Below are 18,068 nucleotides of genomic sequence, written 5' to 3'. Positions count from 1 at the left end.
ACACTGAAATGGATGTGTACATATATCACACATGTCTAGGTACATGCATTGATCTACACATGCATTTGTACATGTCTCTGAATATTTGTGAGCTCCCTTAAGCTCTGAATGCAGCATTTTAGACATACAGTATATATGAACAAGGATATGCATGCATATTTAAAATACGTATTTAAAATACGCATTCGTAGCTGCTTTTATATATACATATATATATATATATATATATAAAAAGGTATATGTTAGTATATAAATAGTTGTATAAAAAGCTGTTGTCCTGGTTTAACCCCAGATGGCAACTGAGTACGATGCAGCTGTGTCGTGGTTTGGTCCAAAATACTCATTACTGTTTACCTTCTGTGAGATAAGAATTAGGAGAAATGCAAAGCAGGCACCAAACTTGAAAGAATATAAAGAAGTTTATTAACAGACCTAAAAGAAGAAAAAAATTCATACCACACCTTCATAACTCTTCTCCTCCCCCCACCCTTCTCCCTTCTCCCACTGACAATGTAAAAAAGACAACCCTTCAGATGTTCAGTCTGTTTACCACTTCCATAATAACCTTGTTCAGTCCATTTAGGAAGAGGAGTCTCTCTTGCTCATGCTATGAACACATTATCACAACGAGACAGCTCTCATGTGAGTCCCTTCCCCCGACTTCCAGCTTTTCCCACAACTGCTTTCAAGAGTCCACTCTTGAATTACTGGGGTAAAATTTTAAGGTTGAGCCGTTCAGAAACAAAAGTTCACCCATCTCTGGGAGCATTTCATCTCTAAGAACAGAGGCCCTTCTCCTTCCCTGGCAGCAAAGGGTCTTCCTCATCTTCATCTCTAGGACTATCTCTGGGAGGACCTCTAGGAACTGAGGTTTTCTCCTTTCCCGTTTGGAGCAAAAGTCCTCATCTGGTCCATCTCTCCCTGTCCAAACTTCTCATGAAATTACAGCTGCGTCAGCATCTGCCTATCTCAGCGCAGGTGCTTTTGATCACAAGTTGAACGCTCCACCCCCCATGCCTTCATGAAATTACAACGGGATACTCTGCTATATCATAGCTTCACAACAGAATTTCAGCTTTAAGCATCTCCTCTTTCTTCTCCCTCAGGTTTTCAGCTCTTCACAGCACTAAAAGGGTTAATCTCACCTCGGCCTTGCAGCTGGAATGTCGATTATCGCTGTTGGTCACATGATCTTTGCTGGACAGTGGGGCAGCTTCAGCTGAATCTTGGCCGCACTGGAGAGGGGGAGCCGGGCCGCTCCGGCTGCCCACAGCAGGACTGTGCGGGGGTTCCATGGCTGGAACAGGCCCATTGGCTCCAGGATGGCCGTGGCCTGACCCGGCCTGGCCCAAGCAGGGCCTGGGCTGGGCCCACTGGCCCCCGCACGGGGCCCGCAGCCACCTGTCCCAGCACCGGAAACGAGAGAGAGAGAGCTGTGGGGGGGTTTGTCTATTCTTAAGTGTGGATCACAGAGGCAGTCACAACTTGAAGTGGCTTAAAGAATTGTCCATATTCAAACTGGCCGCTGATAGGTTCGGTCAGGTCATGGGGGGAAGCTGTAAGAACCCCTTTGCAAGAACATCACTTCCGGGACTGTGCTAGCTAACCCATGACAAGCTGCTTGGTCACCTACTCCTGGAACAAGGAGGAAACTCACGGATTGAGATAAAATGCTTAATAATTTAAACAAAATATAATAGTAATAGTAGTAGTAATATTGATGCTGAAAGAGAGGGAGAGAGAGGACTGAAACCGGGAGAAAGAAGTGGTGCCCAACACCATTCCCCAGCACATGCTGACCAATGCCCAGCCTGTCCCTGAACAGCGATTGGCCCCTTCCAGGTAAGTCGCCCTCAGTGTCCATACTGGGCTTGACACTCCATGGAATTGGAATGGAATAGCTTTCAGCCAGTTTGGGTCACCTGTCCTGGCCATGCTCCCCCCTAGCTTTTTGTGCACTGCTCATTGGCAGAGCGTGGGACACTGAAAAAGGTCCTTCACTTGTGCTACCAACTTCCTTCCCATACTTAATCCAGCACCGCATGGGGCCAGCCACTGAGGGGAACATGAACTCCATGCCAGGCAAAGCCAGGCCAGCTGTGGAGGCAGCAGTTTAGAGGTGCAGGCTCGTCCTCTCCTGACTGACTTTGGTAAATAACCTGGCAGCAACCAGAGCTGTTCCAGGTGAGCTGTGGGAACACAAGATGATGGCACTGGCACAGAAGCTCTGCTGCTCTGAGCAGGTGCTTGGTCTCAGCACCAGCTAAGGAAGAGCACTGACTTGTCTGGCTGCAGAATGATTTGTTTTCCACCCTCTGCAGAGTTACTGATTCCATGCTTTTGCTGTACCTTCCTTCTCTGCGCCCCCCCCCCCCCCCAGCTGTTTTGGCCTCTGCAAATCTGCAGTTTCAAGGTGATTTTTGGTTTTGCCTTTGTAAGAGTTATTTATCACCATGAAATGCAGTGTTAGAGCTGGAAGGTGTGCTTTATTTCTGTTGGATTTTTAAATCAGCAGATGGCCCAACCTCTCCCCAGACCAGCCCAGCAGGACCAAGGTAACTCAGCAGCCTGGCTAAGGGAGCTGCAGTGGCACCTGAGCACACCTGCAGCCTTCTCAGCAGGCTGGCTGGGTTGGGTTTGGGCCCTACAAGACCAATAGAGGAATGCAGGAAATGGCTGTGTGCAAGTGTCACATCTGAAGCATTTCTTTCCTGTGTGGCTGCCTTTCAGGTCCAGGGCAGCACAGCAGTCAACTATTTCCACACCCTCATGTGCTCTCTCTCTTCCCTTCACTCTTTATTTTCATATTCAGTGCTTGCTTTTCTATTGTCTAGGAAGCAACACCAGTCGGTTAGTGGTTGTCATTAGTCTCCTTGAATTCCAGGTAACAAGACAAACAATTTCTACTTTGCATCTATACAGTTGTGATTAGATTTGTGGAAAAATACGTAAAATGTCTGGACTCCCCATTCCTGATCTTGACATGTATTTTTCCAGCACTGGACCAACAGCTCCTTTCAAGATTTTATCTGTTACAGATTAAAATTCAACCCTGTCACTTACACACTGCAGGAAACTATGTGATAGCAAAGCCAAAGATGAGTAAGGGTCATAAATTCTTGCTGGTTTTAGGACAGGGAATCCACTCTCACTGAAACATTTCTTTTAGGAAAGAAAGATTTCAGCTGTATTATTACAGTGACTCCAGACTAGAAACATGAACAAATCAGCATGAGGACAAAGTGTGAACCGCTGGTGGTGGTAACTCGTGTGTCCCCACAGAGCTGCTGGGAAATGTGACATCATTCAGGTTATTGTAACCTTTTTCTGAATTCACTCCAACCCCCTCCGCTTGCCCTGGCTCAGAGCTGCACACCACTGACACCTGGGAGCCACCTGACCCCTGGGATTTGTTCTGTGCATCTGAAGGGCAGTCCTTACTTACAGGTGTAGCTTGGATTTTAGATGCGATTTTACATTACATGCACTAAAACCAAATGAGCAGATGCAATTGAAAAACCCAAACACAAATCAAATCAAAAGATGATCCAAAGCAGCCCTTTTAGTTGTGGTGAACACAACTGCAATTATGCTAGATCGGTGTCAAACTTAGTAAAAAAGACAATCTTGCTTTATTGCTCCTATTACAGATATTCTTAGTATGATCCTCTCATTCCTTGGGTGGCTAGAGATCTTCTAAATTCAGTAACCTTTTTTGGCTGTGCCAAGTATCCTTTAACTTAGAAAGCTCTTTTCCCATTGTGGTGGGTTTTTTTAATCTCAAAGGTATTTTCAAATTAATTTTCTTAGGTGTTGTTTTGCTAGGGTTCCTATGCCGTGCACTCCTGGGGTCTTAAAATAAAATAAACTTTACATTCCTCTGAGCTAGCAAATAATTGTTCTCTGAATTTGGGCCAAACTGGATAAGCCCTTCAGGAACTTGGTGCCCAGACTAAACCATGAATGCCAGTAGTGCCTTCCTGAGCAGCATTCAGACTTTATAGTGGGATATTTCACATGTTGCCTTTTACTAACATCCAAATTATGTAGAATTTCTACTATGTAGAAAAAAGGATTTGTATGATTTGCTTCAATTTTCAAGTAATTGATCTTCCAAGATAGTCCTTCCATTCTTCCTGCACATACTTTCCTGGACACTTTTTCTCTCCTTGCTATCAAGCTTAGCCTGTGCTCTCAGTATTTGTCACCACTTCTGACACTGCCATTTAATCAGGTCTCATCATGTCAGTGCCCAGGTTCCCAGGACTCAGCTGTTCCTGTGCTTGTGCAGTGACCAGGACAAGGTAATGTGAGTGCATTCATTCAAGAAGAGAAGCCAAGGCACTGCTCTCCTTCCTCTTCCCTGTAGCTCAGACCAGAGCAGGGACCCTACAGAACACACCACTGTGTAATGAAGAATCACTGATGTAGCTCTTTGACCTCTTCCTGTTTGTAAAACATTTTCAGATGAGCAATTCTGATTTACACTCCATCTAATTTCAGAGAACCAAAAATGGGTACTCTGCAATTGCATCATTCATGGTGTCTTTTTGTTAGGAAAAAAGAAAAGAAAACCACACCAGAACTGCATTTGCAGTCTTGTGTAACTTGTCAGCCACAACAGAACCTCTCTGATACAACTGATTTCAGATTTTTATAGCTCCCTGTTCCTGTGTCTGAAGGCAAGGGATACAGTGTGGTACAATTAGCAGAACTCAGCTGTATTTCAGTCCACAGTCACAGCACTTTTAGAATGGCTCTGAGTTAACAATGGTGAAAGTAACCACAGTTACAGCATCAACGTCAACCTATGCACATGAATCACAAGAGCATTATAAAGTCATTATCAGGAGACATTTCCTTTTGTCAGAAGACTTTTGCTATTTAGTGACCTGGAAGCCCTAAGATAACGAAGGCAGTGAGTACATCATCCCAGTCTAATGAAATGTGCTGAAGATTGAGGTCTGTATCAAGAGCCTCCTCAGAGTTGCAGTTGTTTGGCACCCATTAGGATCCCAGGCAGGCAGGCCCTGTTTGTCAGAGCTAATTAAGGTGGTAAGGGAAGCACAGTGTAAAAAATCCCTTTCGGTGATGGGAACCCCACTGGTGGAGCACTGAAGCTGCCTTCTGTCTGTGCACAGCACACATTTGTAGTAGGTGGTGGGTGATTATCCCCAATATTGATCCCCTTGAAGCCAGACTTGGATTCTAGAGAAATGCTACTGACTTTGTTAGCAAAGGGGTGAATTGAGAGCAAACCAAACCCAGAACTGTCTGCAGTCAGGAGGATCTCCTGTGCATCCACACCCCTTGTGCCACTGCTCTGCCAATGGCTTTTTCACTTGTATGGTGAATGCTGGTTTCAATCACTGCATCATTTTAATTTATCAAGTTGTTTGGAGGTTCTGGTGGATATTCTGTTAGGTAAAAGACCACTGCATCTTTGGGATGCAGGTCTGTTCTGCTGCTGCTCTGACAGAAAGCCCTTGTTAGCCACAGCCCCTACCTGCAGGATGTGTGGGGAAAAACCTCTCAGAGCTTGCTGGGCTCTACAGTTAGGAGGGTGCAGCACTAGACTGGTAACCATCACTTGCCTGTGGGATGATGAAACTCGGCATGTATTAGTTGTCCTTCTGTTGCAGCCTGGTGTTTGGTTTCACTGGTGAGCAGGTGCTGCTTGTACCAGCTGCTCCTGAGCAATAGGGAGAAGATTCCTTCTGCAGTGTCCTCCCTACAGTACGTTTGTTCCCAACATCTGTTGATGGTTGGTCTGATACGCTACGAGGCATGAGGTTTAATTTTTTGCAGGGCTTGTTCCTGCTCAGAGAGGTGTAGGCTGTTCCGTGTACTCTGTGAGTAAACACGGCTGTGTGTGCTGAGCAAGGCCCTGGCTGGGCCAGATCCTCTGCTGAAGTGTTGTGGCCAGACCTCAGGCTTGTTTGGGCTGTTTCCTGTCTGCTGACAGGGGTTAAGAGTGAATATTGACACAACTGGAGATATAATGGTGTGACTTTCATGGTGCTCCCAGCCTCCAGCAGCCGCACCAGAATGTACTTAACCAAATGTATTTTTGATACACTTGACATGTGAAATAATCCTTGATATTTTTCCATTCATTTGTCCAGTAACTTCTTTAACCTGTGTAAGTTTTTAATATAACCATTCTGTAATAAAGATTTTTGTCAACTTCACAACCCCATGTTAAAAACCGTTTCCTTTGTTTTGCACTCCTGGGAGTAATTTTTAATGACCCCTTGGGTTTGTAACAGAGGAAAGAATACCAGGATTCATTAAAATCTTTTTCTGTCTGGGCTTGGCATGGCCAGTGCAGGGCAAAGATGCCCTGTATCTCCTTGGATAGTGAAGTGGTGGATATGCCGCAGACTTGTACAGTTGCATAATTACATTTCAGGAGAACATTCTTCTTCAGTGCCCTGCATGTGCTTTTTTGAATGCTTCTGGCATTGAAACTCTTTCCAGAGAACTTCAAGGCCTTGTTCTTGAGTGCAATTTCCTGGCCTTTGATGTGTATCATCTGTAGCATTCCAAAAATGGTAGACATTTATTCTGTAAAGCTGTGTAAGGGAGACAGCACCTGTGACTAGCCTGACACTATTCTTATATAAAAGAGTACTATATAATGATCATTCTTGTTGCTGAACTTTGGTAATTGGTATTGTCACAGCTTGAAGTGGGTGAGGCACTCTACTGGCACCCTATACACCTTTCTCTTGAGTTTTTCTGGCCAGAAGGATAAAATCAAAGTGTAATTCAGGAAAGAAAAACAAGGGAGGAGGAAGAATCTCATTGCAGGAATACACACCATCTTGGTATAATTAGTTCTGATGCTTTAAGGGATTACATTGTAGTTGACTGGAAGTATAATTTTTTTATTAATTATATGAAACAGTGTTTCTTCCTTCCTAAGCGCTGCTTTAAGGACTGCCCAAATCAGTATTTATATAATCGTATCTCAGTGACTGTTTAGAAAGCTGGAATACTCAAAGATATTTTAGGGCAGTTTTCCATAATGTGCTAGTATTTTGAAAACACCATGCATAGAACATGTCAAGGTTGTCTTCTGGTTTTGTTGTAAACTGTGCCCAAATACAGGAAACAATAATGGGTGTAAGAGAACATGAGGTAAGGACTGATGTTAAGTCATATTATTAATTTAAAATTGTACACGCTGACCTTCCTTATTTGCTACGGTACCGCCCCGGGCGAGCACTTTGTCCCAGTACCGAGCAAACTGCTGCCTGCCCCAAGCGGCACAGTTGGAGTCCGATGGCGGCGCGGGGGAAGCCAGCGAAGCACCTGCTCGTGTTCGCCTGGCTCCCCGATGGCTGGGCACGCACAGGGGTAGGATAAAGCGGAGGGACTCCACGTGGGGGAGGAGCATTTATTGCAGGGTAAAAACCCACGAGGAAACACCAGCCACGAACCCGACAAACAGGCGCAGAAAATACACAGTAACCAATGATACATCAGCCAGGGGGTCTTACTGGGGCAGGGAGAAGGGGTTACAGCCAATGGGGGAAGTGGTAGGAGGGGAGGAGTAACACAGACCAATTAGCTGCTGAAGAACATAGAACTCTTTGGAAATACAACCGAAAATGAGAAATATGGGAAAGGGAGAGCTGCAGCTACAGGTAAGATATGGAGCACAGCCTCTTGGCTGCTCTGTTAAGGCTTTTGGGGCTGGCCCTGGGGTTGGTCATGGTTCACCGCAACACTTATTTACTGTTACCTTTTGCTAAGTCTAAAGCCTGAACTTGCTTAACAAACATCATTGCACAGCCATGGAGAATCGTCACATCAGCCCTTTGAGCACATCCTGTTTCTTCAGTAAAGCCAGGGGCTGAAATATTTTTGGAATTGAGCAGAGTTGGTGCTTTTTCTGACTCCTGGCAGGTTTTGGATTTAAATCCCTTGACCACAATTCATATGAGCAGAAGTTTCAGTAAGACCACAGGTGATTGTTGAGAGTGTGCAGTTGGTGGGGATGTATCTTTGCTTTTTCAATATGCGAAGCTGAGCAGTTTCCTGTTGAAAGGAACGAGCTGTATTTATATCATGTAAGTACCACACAGGCCAAAGCCATGGCTCTGAAAACCTGCAGGGATCTCATGCTTATTTATCACTCTTACTCTGTCCAGCTGTGGGAGCACAACAGGGGCTCACCATTCCCCTTATGATCCCTTTATTCTGCCAGAGCAATGAAAATCAGCCTTTGGTATCTGGCCTGGTACCACAGAGCACCATTGCGCTCCAAGTACTCCACATATTTTGGGAGTTCACAAAAATTAGGTTAGAAAGACCCTATTTTTATTTTTAAAATGCGTTGTTAAAAATACTGCAATCGGTGAGTTTTCCGTAAGACATTCTTATTTTGCTGTTCCCACTGCTAGAGAAGATCTGCAGATTGAGTTGAATACATGCTGGATGGAACACAGAAACCCCCACAGATCAGATTACAACAAGATAAAGCATGATACAGAAATGTTAACATGTTTCTGCATGTATGTTTACACTGCCTACAAAATCTGTGTTTATATTGCCCTCATCACTGTTAGTGGAGGTATTTTCTTAAATAGAGATTATCTTAGGAGTTGAAGTAGTTACTCCATACCTTGAAGGGGGTGTATTTAGAAATACTGCTAAGGCAAGCACAGCAATGTTAACTACAAGAGTGCACATGGGGAATTTGAGGCTTAATCTAAGCTTCCAACTGTTGCATTGAAAAGCTTCCCAAGAGGAATGAACTTTGCAGCCTGATACAGCTGCAGTGAAAAGCGAGGCTCCAGTAGCGTGCAATTGGAATACTCCTCAGTGAAGTTTTAATGTGATTCCTGAGACATCATTTTGAACCAGCAGTTACTAAAATGCTTTATTTATTGTTCTTTTCAGTGCCCAGACCAGTCATGTAAGCAGGATTTACTGGCTTACCTAGAACAGATCAAGCTGTACTCCCATCAGCTCAAGATCTGCAGCCAGGTTAAAGCTGAAATCCAGAATCTTGGTGGAGAGCTCATCATGTCTGCAGTAAGTAGAAAAATGGCATCAATTACTCTGTTAGTCAGACTACATTTTACATTTGAGTTGAGCTTTTCTGTGCTTGTAGCATGTTCCAGTGTCATGCCAAATCCTGTTTTCTCTTCTAACACCCACTTAACAGCGAGAACCTACGACAGTGAAGGCAAGACTTACAGCTTTAAAGGAAGAGCAATCACCTTTTTCTTTTTTTAAACCCTCCAACCGCATTATGCGTTATCACTCTTACTCTGAAGGAGTTTGGCTTTAAGAACTATAACCCACTTGAAAATGCTGGTGCACTGACTTACACATGTGGAATATGCTCATGTGTGTGTCTGAACACAATAAAGACACTCCAGGGGTGGAGTTCCAGGTCAGAAAGAAATGCTGCAGGGCATTCTGCATGTCTACAGAAAAAAATAAAATGAAGAGCAAGGTGACCTGATTCCTGAGTGAATTTCTTGATTTTGCTTTAATTTAAGAGTTATTCGTGCCATTACAGCCAAGTATCATTAGTGGTGGAAAAGACATTGCTCATGATTTTATGGAATGTTTATGCACTTGGCATCAGCACAGCCATCCATAAAATGCCTTCACATTCCCATGTTCTGTGATGTGTTACTACCCCTGGAGCACATGGGATTATGATTTCAAGGTATAAATCTGCTACATGGCACCAAAACCAGGTAAGACACCAGGCACATTGCTACCCTTTACATACTTGGCACTGTATTTAAGAGAACTTCACATTCACATAGTCTGCAATTCTCTCTGTATCTCTCTCTAGCTGTTGCTTTCTCTCCCCCCAGCTCTACCTCTGTCTCTGTCTGTACCTATCACTGGCCATCTGTATTCATCTATAGCTATCTCTGTATATACCTATCTATGTCTGTCTATATGTATCTATACCTGTCTATATCTGTACCTGTCCATCTCTACATCTATCTACCTAATCTGTCTCTGCCTCTCTATATTAATCTATACATGTGTCTACCTAGCTCTGTCTCTATCCATTTACACCTATCTCACGTTACCCATCTCTGACCATCCCTATCTATTCCTGTCTGTATACCTGGTCTGTCTCTATGGGTCTGTATCTATCTGTACCTATCTACAGCTGTCTGTATTTGTCTTATCCTATCTTTGCCTATCTATACCTGTCTACGCTTATGTCCTATGTCTCTATCAAACCATACCTATTTATATCTATCTATACTTGTATCTGTCCATACTTACCTATACCTGTCTATATCTTTTCTCTATCCATCTAAACCTGGTCCATACCTGTGAACACCTATCTGTACCTGTCTGTACCTGTCACTATTCAGCTCTACGTGTCTAAACCTATCTCTGTCTATATATATCTATCTACACCTCTATAATATAGACACATCTACCTATATATCTATACTTACCACTATTTATCTATACACGTCTATACCTATCTATACCTATCTCTATACTTGTCTCTGTCTCTATCCATCTCCACTTACTCCACCTGTCAATCTCCCTCTCCGTACCTGTCAATATCTGACAAAATCTAACAGAATCTGTTGGAATCTGTCAAAATCTAACAGCATCTGACAGAATCTAACAATCTATCTGTACCTGTCACTACCTCTGTGTATCTGTCCATACCTCTATCTGTCAAAAATGTCTTTTATCTGTCAATATCTATCTCTACCTGTCAGATTCTGTCAGCACCTCTGTCCATCTGTCAATATGTCAGTCTCTCTCTCTCCTTGTCCATGTTTGGCTCTACCTCTCTGCACCTGTCAATAGCTGTTTTTAGCTGTCTCTATTCATCTCTGCCCCTCTCTAGAGCTGTGTGTCTACCTGTGTCTACCTCTCTGTAGCTGTCTCTATTTCACCTCTCTATCCATTGATACCTGCACATATCTATCTCTGCCTCTGTCTAGGCCTACCTATCCCTATTTATCTCTCAATAAAACTATTATTACATTTTATGTGGTTTATAAACTAATCAGAAATGAAGCCTTTTTTCCTGAGGTGGGATTTGAAACCCTCATTGCTATAGGATACTTGTGCTTGGCTATTCAAATGATTATTTAGAGACCACATCTGAACCTCTGGAACCTACTGTTAAGTAATTTTAATTGACTCTATAGTTTCTGAGGCCAATACTTGTTTTCACTAGGGCTGCACATTAACAAAGCTTTCTCTTCCTTATTTATTTCTTTTCACAAGCAGTTCTGTGACCAGTGTGGGTTACAACAAAGCCACATGTTGGAACCAAGTTTGGTTCTTGCTCTTTCTGCCTTCTGCTGTAGAATACTCACATTGTTTTCTTTACCTTTTTGTTTGTGGATTAGATTTTCTATTCTCTCCAGTCCTCATCTTTTCTGAATGAGAATCAGAAAAGGAGACAGCAAGATGATTAAGAAAAAAAAAAAAGAGGCCCTGAGCTTGCAGATAGTAAAGGTTTTACTGTGCATTAAGTAAAAAACTCACGAGTCTCCAAATACCTGAAACTGAATCTATCCTCTGGTTGGTGAAGACCTGCTACAGGGAAAAAAAAAACCCTATCAGAAACAACATTAGGAAATAATCCTACTTACAAGGTTACTGCATTGTTTGCTCCCTCCTGCAGCCATGTACCTGTGTGCCAGGAATGACCTCCCTGGTCCTTGGGCATCCCTCCTCTGTCTGGCCTTGGCTCCTCACAGTCTCTCCTTCTCTCCCACCTCCTTCAGGAGCTGGGACAGGATTAGGGTTAGAAAAGCTGAGGGGGGAAGCTCCTCTCCTGTAGGAAACAACACATTTCCACATTCAGATGAGTCAGTACCAACTTCTACAGTGACAAATCCACTTCGAGAAACAAATGGAGAATGACTGAGTACAAGCTGGTGGAATCCACACATAAAAAGCACAGTGCTGAGATGGGTCATACATTCACCCCACACCTCCCTTCTCCAACCATTAGAGGTGTGCACAAGGATCTTGGATTTAAATCACCCTCAAGCAAAATTCCTTCTCTCAAGAGTAGCAGTTCATTAAAAAATAACCTAAACCCCCTTCTATTGAAGCCTAAAGACCAATTCAGAGGAAGGAAGAGAGGGATGAAGAGCAGAGGATGTAGTATCACATCTTTGCAGCTCTGCAAAAGAAAGAACCATCTTCTTGAAACAGAGCTAAGTCACAATCCCTGCCTTACCAGTTCAGGATGATGCTGTGGTGGAGCAAGTAAAGGAGCCCTGAACTGGTGTTACAGGTTAACCCTGGATAGCACCATGGAAGCACTGGAAGCAGTGCCATGGCACAAGGGCAGCTCTGTCTCTGTCAGCTGCAAGTGTGTTCTCACCTACATGATGACCTGCACTGGAGGAGGAGGTGCTGCTGGCTGCCACCATAGCTCAGTGTGGCACTTGCTCTGTGACAACAAAGAGCATTATGCATGTGAAAAACTATGCTGAAATTCATAAACACAGCTCCGTCTTCTTCAGCTGCTTTTGATCTGCATGCCCTGTGCCCTTGTCTGCCCTGCAGCAGTGCTGGGCCCCCCTGCCCTGGAGGGTTTCTTACCTACAGTTCATAGCAGGCTGTACCATTAGTGTGGGTCCATAAGCCACTTTCTCTGGGGCAGCTGGGATGCTTAGGGGACTTCCCAGCTGATAGCTCTCCTCATTTAGTGGCTTTTGGACTTGAGGCCACACACTCTTGCAGTCTGCCTTTCTCACTGTCTGTCCCCAAGCTCCAGTACTTCCCTTCTAGTCAGGCCCTGTTAAGGAGGTTAGAAGATGTACAGAAAAAGAGAGGAAGAGATGTGGATCATCAGCTTCTCATTCTCCATTCACTGCAGTTTTGTTGTTTTCATTAATTAAAAATTCCTTGCTCACTATTTAGTCTTTCATAGTCCCATACAAAACTTACATTTGTAAATAGTGCTGCTTACATTGCCACAGTCTAAGCTGCTCAACTCCAAATGGTGAGGATTCACTAAGTCTTCATTAGGAGTGATTAAACAGGAAACGGACATTTCCCTCCATTAATTAGAATAAACTGGTGCCTCTTCAGGCACAATATAATGGGGTAACAGTTGCAGTATGCAGATTGACAGTAAATGCACATTTATGCAGATAAGCTGATAGTTCACTTACAAGCACTGCACAGTGATAGGCTTGCACCTTACCTTGCCAGTTTGATATTTTTCCTAGAATGGCTTTAAGAGAATTGTATCCCAGGGCAGAAAATGAACATATCTTACATATTAATGTTGTGCTCCCTGACTTTGCGAAGTAATTCTGTTTTGTACTATTTATAGTCATTATCTTCTTCTGTTTCATTTTATATTGTACTTGGCAAGAGGGACAAAGCTTCTTGACCTTAAAAAGGAATGGTCTGGAAGAGCAAACTCTCAAGAGTTCCAGTATCCCAGAATTTGCTGACTGGCACAGAAACCTCCTCTCAGGTTGGCCAGCCTTACCTGTGCACTGAGGGCTGTTCCACTCTGCTGTTCCTGCAGATGTCTCATTTATCTTCAGCTCTTCCTCCTGCTATCTCAAGAGCCGGACTTTAACTTAAACACCGACATCAGGCCACTTTTGTGCCAAATGGAGGTGGCTTTAATGTGTCTAACTTCATGCTCCAAGGCTGGACTGAAGTATCTGTTTCCCTTCCTGAGTTCTCAGGCCTGTTAAATCACAAGTTTCCAGCACGACATTGCAATGAACATGTTGCAGCTTTGAAGGCTGAACCACAGGTGAAAACACAGAGGCAAAGCTATAAGCCAGCAGGTAGAAAAATACAAGAGAGGGTCTCTGCCACCAGCCCTTTGGCTGACACAGTCCCAGTCCCTGGCTATCCATACGCCAGGTAAAGGCTGCCTTGGCCAATGTGCACCACTGTGGCAGCTGGCCAACAGCCCCACGCCTTCGCTGCGCTGGGAGGGGTTCATCTGCTGCCAGAGAGGAGCTGGCACTGTGCTCAGCTCCTGAACAGCTGCTCCTCTGGCAGGGCAGGAGATGGGAGCAGTGCATTTCAGCTCCTTTTAGGGTCTGGGTGTGCTTTCTCCCTGGAAGAGAAGTTGAGAGGGGCAGAACAGCTTTACTGTAGCCCCAGCAGGAGTGGAAGGAAGGAACAAAGAGCTAAAAGCAGCAAGCTGGGAATCACACTGGGATAGGGGCTGCTCTAACAGCCCACTTGAGTCACTCCAGGTCCCTAGTAGTTCATTCCTCTGCCTTCAGTGCTGCTGCCATGCTCTCACTGCTGCGCAGACTTTGTAGAAAAGCATCCCTTTTTCCTTGCTTCAGGCTGCTCTGACAAAGATGTGCCCCCGAGCACCAGGGCACAGCTCCTGCTCCATGTCCAGCCAGTTTGCTTCTCCTGGCTGGCATTTGCCTTGGCCCTCCTTGAGAATTCATACTTCAGGCTGTTTGAATGGATGTGGGAGGTTAATGTAGGGCGTCACACCATGTATGAAATTAGGTATTTCAGTACTTGACTCTGAAAATACTGAATCGCTCAATTTCTAAAAGCTGACATTAACCCCCAAGAGCTGATACAATAAAGTTTTCTTCTACTGGAGTTGACAGAAATGTTTCACTCTGTTATCTACTAACACTATACCATTCTTGCTTTTGCCTAGTGTACACTGGCAGGTGTGTGTATATAGAAATCCTGGCCTTTGGAAGCACAGCAAGGGATGGATTTTCCTATCAGTCACTTACAGACAGCTCAGTTACTATTGCTTTCCAAACTGCATCTACTGAGAAAAACTAATTTAAAGCAGTAAGAAGTGTTTCTGGTAACGCACACTACATGACAGTTAACTTTTCCTAGTAATGATTAATCTGCTAATTAGCAAAATCAGGATGTGCCCTAGTCCCAGTGCATGTAAAAAGACTATTGCAACAAACACTCAATTTCTTCCTCAACAGCAAGGAAAGGATTTATATTAAGCTACTGTTCCCTTTTTCTCAAGGGCCTGTTTTTAAAAAAATAGATTCCTTTTTTTAAAATCCTCCCTGGAAGTGAAAGCAGCAGTAATGGGGAGGGGCTGAGCTATCCTCCTGGCTAAGCATCTGCTCCATTATGGTGTTGCACAGGAACAATTCACAGCCCTTAATGTAAGTTGTTTATCATTTAACTTGGACGCAGGCCTGAGCTAATCATAGAACTCAGTTTCAGTTCTTTGAATCCTACTTAGCCTGAAGTAGACTCTGGTAATGGTTAGTTTTTAGTCCATTAGATTCAATTTCCCCACCTGAAAAATGGGTAAAAACCCAGAACAAACTGCAGACACGCCTGAGGTGTTCAATGCAATCCCTAGATGGACAGGCAGACATAGATAACAGCCACGTTTTAAGGAAAACTCAGTTCCTTGAAAAGAAATCCAAGCAGTGAAGCTGATTTCCTGAGGCCACTTCCATGAATGGGGATGAAATCTCTCCAATATCCCAGAGGGAGAGCATGGCAAAGAAGAGGTGAGCAGAACACTGAGGGAACAGTTCCAGAGAAAAGAATCACCATGGCAGGCCTCCCTTTGGCTTATTTCCTATCTAAGCTGTACTGGCTTGAATCTGTGGCAAGTTCTGAGTGTCACCTGGCAGTTGCATGAGCAAACACAGCAGGTAATCAAGTGCTTCCAGTTCTAACTTGGCTGGGCTTTCTTGGACACCCATCTTCTGGTGTCACTGTTAGACCAAGATCTCCGTTTCCATTAAAACGAAATTAACACTACACTCTGAGTGGGGAAAAAAGTGTGGATCAGAACACAAGGCAAGTAAGTGGTGTTAAAACCCTGGCCAAGGCCCAGCAAAAACTCCAGTGTCTTCAACAGTCGAGGTTTCACTCTTAATAATTCACCTGTTCAAATTGTTCTGCTACTTTTAATGGATTCAATGACTATTTCATATAGAAACCTTAGTGAAAGAACCATAAAATAATTCAAAACAGCCAATAGCTAAACCTAGTAAAAAAGTAGGGCTAAAATCAAAAGCACGATGTAGTGAGGAATCCTTATCGTAAATGCAGCACTACTCAGACACACAGTGCTCTCCACAAAATGTAGAACTTGTGTTACTTTCAGATGTAGCTGTCAAAGAATTAAAAATTCAGTCTTGGTCTCTCAGTATAGTGTAGCAAAGGAAATCTGCTTCTAGGAATGTATTTAATGCACCATGCGTTTCAATTAAAATAAATTTTTAATAACTGAGCTTGTTTCCAAAAGAATTTTAAGTTCAGACTTCAAACACTGATAAAAAACTCTGATGTTCAGTTCTCAGCTTCCACCTGTATGAAAAACCTAGAACTGGCTGAACTGTAAATACAACTTGGGAGATTGTAAACAGCCAACTGCTACATCTGTTCTCCGATAGAAAGACCTTACAGTTCTCTGTAAAAACCCCAAGAATCCTCCCAGCAGAGCAGTCTGGGTGTCCCAGGCAGGGCTCCAGGCACTGCCACGTTACACAGAACCCTTTGGGAGGGTTGTTCTGCAGGCCCTCACAGCTTTACTCCAGAAGGCACGTCTGTCACTTCCTTATGGCTAAGGGACAGCACCTGCACGTCCACACAAGCAACAGGAGCGGGAGCCTGGCTTCTCTATGTGCTCTGCAATAAGGAGAGTTTGTACTTAACTGCTACAGGAGTTACAGCTCCTGCTGACATGTGACAACACAAGCATTTCTTAGTGCACCGAACAGAAAATATTTAGCAGAAGGGTTTCTTCAGATTCTAAGTCATGAGTCTCTTAGTTATTCTGAATATTAAAAATAACTGCCCATATCAGTTATTATATTGTTCAACATTTCATAGCAATGGATCGCCACTACTGCCAAGACATGAAATTACTTCGCAAAAATGAGAAAAATACAATGCATGTAAACAAACTGAAAAGTTTCAAAATTCATTTCTTGTCTAACCTCCTTTCAGCTTTGTTACTCAGTGGAGGGTTTGCTTTCTTGCTCTCAGGACTCATCACAGAGGAGGAATAAAAGTGCTGGAGATCGGAGAGTGGATTTCAGCATGAGTGCTGCCAGCCTGATTTGGGGTGGGGTTTTTTTCTTAAAAAATACTGGCATCTACTCTGTATCTTGTGTGTTTCACACCCCAGTGTGAAATTACAGTGGTCAGAATAATTCTGAATTCCCTTTGCAATGGAAACCAAGTACTTAATGCTCACAAGACAGGTGAGGAAAGAAACGGCAAGGGATGTTTTTCCTAAAGCCTTTAATGAATTACTGTCTTAACTCACACAGACCTGTAAAATCTGGAGGCTGGAACCTTGCATCTCCATAGAAAATGCTGAAAGAGCCAAAGTGGAGTTAGGCAAAAATAAAACAGCTTTTAGTTTGGAGTTGGTTGGTTTGTTTGTTTTGCTAGTGAATCTTTATGTACCACTTGCTGTGCACTGGAGAGTTTGCAGCTACATCGCTCTAAGTGAAATGAACTTAAACGCTCAATGAATATTGTATCAGTCTTTCATTTATGCCAAGTTTCATTCCTTCAGTTTTCCTGGATATGAGACCTTGAAGAGCCTGCTGAATATCTGAGATAAAAGCATCTAAGTGAATACAATTCTCGAGTACATCAGTTTTACAGAACAACTGATTTGCACCAAACTCTACAGTGTTACTGGCACTGAGGTAGAAAAACAGCTGCTCTCTAAAGCCAAAAAAAAGAGATTGAATGTATGGCCTGATTGTTACCATCTGTAGTACACACCTAAGAACATCTAAAAGCTTCTCCAAAATTCTGAACACAGTTAATACCCCCACTCCAGCACCCCTTCTTTAGAAGACAAATGTGAGAAATGCATCAGAAAGCTGAGGGGACATACGCACACTAAGACACTGCCAGTACTGTAGACAGAAAGCCAGAAAGGCAGCATTAACTGAGTGTGCCTGTACCTCACTGCCTGTGCAGAGCTGCCAAGTAAAATTCCTGGGATCAGTGCCTGTCCCGACTCAGCCCAGCCCCACCCTGATCCCCAGCCCCAGGTAATGCAGCAAAGCCCCAGGTCAAACACCGCTGGTGGGCTCTGCCTCTCAGCAGGGGACACACACAGCTGT

General features: G+C 43.7%; 1 protein-coding gene and 1 long non-coding RNA gene across 5 annotated transcripts in view; one reads left to right on the top strand and one right to left on the bottom strand.

Moving 5' to 3' along the window:
• The window catches only part of CTNNA3 (catenin alpha 3), a 437,555-nt gene that overhangs the window by 414,621 nt on the left and 4,866 nt on the right, over positions 1-18,068 (top strand). For both annotated transcript variants that reach the window (XM_048310542.1, XM_048310541.1), the window contains exon 17: positions 8,911-9,045. In XM_048310542.1, coding sequence (XP_048166499.1) covers positions 8,911-9,045 — 135 coding nt within the window. The remainder of the gene's footprint in view (positions 1-8,910; positions 9,046-18,068) is intronic.
• LOC125329114 overlaps positions 7,388-18,068 on the bottom strand; it is a 324,502-nt gene continuing 313,821 nt past the window's right edge. For 2 of the 3 annotated variants that reach the window (XR_007205044.1, XR_007205045.1), the window contains 3 exons: positions 11,656-11,800; positions 8,950-9,040; positions 7,388-8,046 (listed from right to left, as the gene is read on the bottom strand). This is a non-coding gene — a long non-coding RNA (uncharacterized LOC125329114). Of the gene's footprint in view, positions 8,047-8,949; positions 9,041-11,655; positions 11,801-12,579; positions 12,776-18,068 lie in introns of all 3 variants that reach the window. The other variant, XR_007205046.1, reaches the window with a different exon arrangement.

Source organism: Corvus hawaiiensis, chromosome 8 (genome assembly GCF_020740725.1).
Source record: "Corvus hawaiiensis isolate bCorHaw1 chromosome 8, bCorHaw1.pri.cur, whole genome shotgun sequence".
Lineage (NCBI taxonomy): Eukaryota > Metazoa > Chordata > Aves > Passeriformes > Corvidae > Corvus > Corvus hawaiiensis.
The sequence above is the reverse complement of the archived record's forward strand: the minus strand, read 5'-3'. Positions and strand labels throughout refer to the sequence as shown.